Source organism: Pteropus vampyrus, unplaced genomic scaffold (assembly GCF_000151845.1).
Source record: "Pteropus vampyrus isolate Shadow unplaced genomic scaffold, Pvam_2.0 Scaffold8, whole genome shotgun sequence".
Classification (NCBI taxonomy): Eukaryota; Metazoa; Chordata; class Mammalia; order Chiroptera; family Pteropodidae; genus Pteropus; species Pteropus vampyrus.
The window spans coordinates 12,780,422-12,782,956 of NW_011888789.1; the positions used below are offsets into that span (position 1 = coordinate 12,780,422).

Below are 2,535 nucleotides of genomic sequence, written 5' to 3' on the forward strand. Positions count from 1 at the left end.
TATTATTGACTTGTACAATTGAAACCTGTATAATTTTATTAGCCAATGACACCTAAAAAAATTTAATTAAATAAAAAGTAAAACCTGATAATGGTCAAGGGCAGTGTTATGTTCTTAAATATTTAATGTCTCATGTTCTGCCAACTGACCTAGCAAGGTGTTGCTTCTAAAACTGCCAATAAAATCTCATGCGATTGGCAAAAACAAACAAACAAATGTTTAATAACCACCTGAGGTGGGTAAAGTCTTCATTTGTAAGTACAAATACTTCAGAATACCACATGATGTCACTGAACTTGGGAAGAGATGTGTACTGTCAGCTCTGGGAGCTGGTACTAGCTGGCTACAGCACACCACTAAAAGTGTCTCATTGTCATTAGAATTTAAATATCTGTTTTTGAAATTGCACACTAAATTTTCAGGTGAGCATTTGAAGCTGTTAAATTTTCTCGATGCAAATATCGTGAGCCTTCATAGCTTTTTTAAAGCAGTTTTTTGTGTGCATGTGCACAGACACACATGCTTTAGGCTATGAAATCATTTGATTTATAAGTTTACCTCTCTAAATAAATCAAACAAAATTACACTAGATGAAAATACAAAAGTAAAGTTGATGATCTGTCTGATCATTTTACTTTCTATGAGAAAATATTCTTAAATGCTCATTTAAATTTTTAAAAATGATCCTAGGTGTGTACTTCCAAGTTGAATTGTCATTGTTCTCAGGGATTCCAACCTCCAAATTGCCAGCAGAGTAGCAGAGAAACTTCTGTATTGCTTGAAAAACCAGGCAAGTATCTATTTACATATCCATTTAATAAAATTCTCAAATAGCCTATCTTCATAAAAACAAAGTTATATTTTTGTCACTGAGGAAGAAGCCAATATTTGTAATTAAAAGGTAAATAGGCTTCTTTCAAGAAATGGAAACCAAACATGCCTTCTTAGCTTTGCTCTTTTTTTAATTTTAACTCTCAAATATCATGATTAAAGCTGAGAGTATCTTTTAAAATTTTTATTTACTGATATCATTGATTTTCACCTTTAAGAGTATCTTTCAACATTTCCTCCTTTTATAATTGATCCTGTAATCTCAGCTCTACACAAACATTTCCTCTGTGCCTAGCACTGTTACTATGTGTTCATTATAGAAAAAATAAAGGAAATCAAAGATAAGTTTTTACTGTGAAGGGGTTTACAGTTTAAATGAGAAAAATCCGTAAATTGTTGTTAAAGAGATCACAGAGGGATCTCTGAACATCTAGCACAATGTTCAATTCTTTCACCATGACTTTAGTTATGTTATTCATTCATTGATTTAGCAAATATTTATGGAACTCCTAATATATGCTAGGTGCTGGTCATATGGCACAAGGGATGTACAGTAACAAAATAAAGCCCTTCTACTTAAGGATCTTAAAGAATATGTTTTGGGCACCCAGTGCTAACTAGTTGCATAATTAGGGTTAGGAATCAAGTCTCCTGATTTTTATGCCAGTGCTGTTTTAGTAGCACTGCAATGGTTCCATATATAAAAACAGATCTCTAATGTCAAAAAGCCAACAATCTAGTAAAGAAAAACAGGATATCCACAAATATAGTGAAATTCTATGATAATGCACCTTGTTACTGCATATTTTTTAGATAACCTTGCAATCACACTATCCCACTTCATATATTATTGAAAATTTTCAGTCCCATTAACAGTGTTATGGTGAGATTTTGCTGTAGATTCTATATAATGTAGAATACGTTGCAGCTTTCTAGAACTTGGTCTCTATTCTTTTAGAATGAGAGATAATAGAGATAGTCCAAAGAATCATAATAGAATTATGATTATATTATTCGTCCATGTTATTTGAATAATAACAAAAATTAAGAACATTGTAATTAGTTTGCTGCAACTTGAAAGTTAGACAGCTTAATTTTTTTACCTTGATTTTAAAATGTATTTTTATTTTTAGGTTTAATCATGGAAAGAACTTTTTGGAAGGCTGAAAAGAACCGGTGGCTTCTGGGTTTCTATATTGCTTTACCTGTTCTCATTATAACAACCGTAATAGCTATTTCATGGAATCGTTTGAAAAAGTGGTTCACCAAAGAAGAGGAATCCCTAAGTAGTGGGTAAATCGAATTTGTGTTCTGAAGTTAAACTTTAGTACCATTTGAATCTAATCATATGTAAGACATTATCATAAGCAGCAACAGGGACTTTTACAGGGACTTTGAGTACTACATTAGTATCTCATTTAATTGTGTGTGATAATTTTGAAAATTCACATTTTAGAGATACAAAAATTTGGGAGTGTAGTTTAAGTAACTTGGCCAAAGTCTGTCTTTTAAATTGAGAGAAGAAAACCTCAAATGTATCCACATCTATTGCTTTCAAATACCCTAGTGGCTCTCAAAGTGATCTGTGTCACTTAAAGAAGAAACACCAGAAAATACTTAATAAATACTATTAAAAATGAAGATTTCTGGGCCTTATCATATATGAAATATTTCAATGTGCATTGCTGCCTCATGTATGAAATA

At 31.7% G+C, this 2,535-nt stretch overlaps 1 protein-coding gene across 1 annotated transcript in view; it reads left to right on the forward strand.

The window, feature by feature from the left end:
* The window catches only part of LOC105300945 (disintegrin and metalloproteinase domain-containing protein 32), a 106,928-nt gene extending 104,800 nt beyond the window's left edge, over nt 1–2,128 (forward strand). The window contains exons 15-16 of the mRNA XM_023520037.1: nt 691–790; nt 1,965–2,128. Of these exons, the coding sequence (XP_023375805.1) occupies nt 691–790; nt 1,965–2,128 (264 nt within the window). The remainder of the gene's footprint in view (nt 1–690; nt 791–1,964) is intronic.
* Nucleotides 2,129–2,535: the final 407 nt, after the last annotated feature.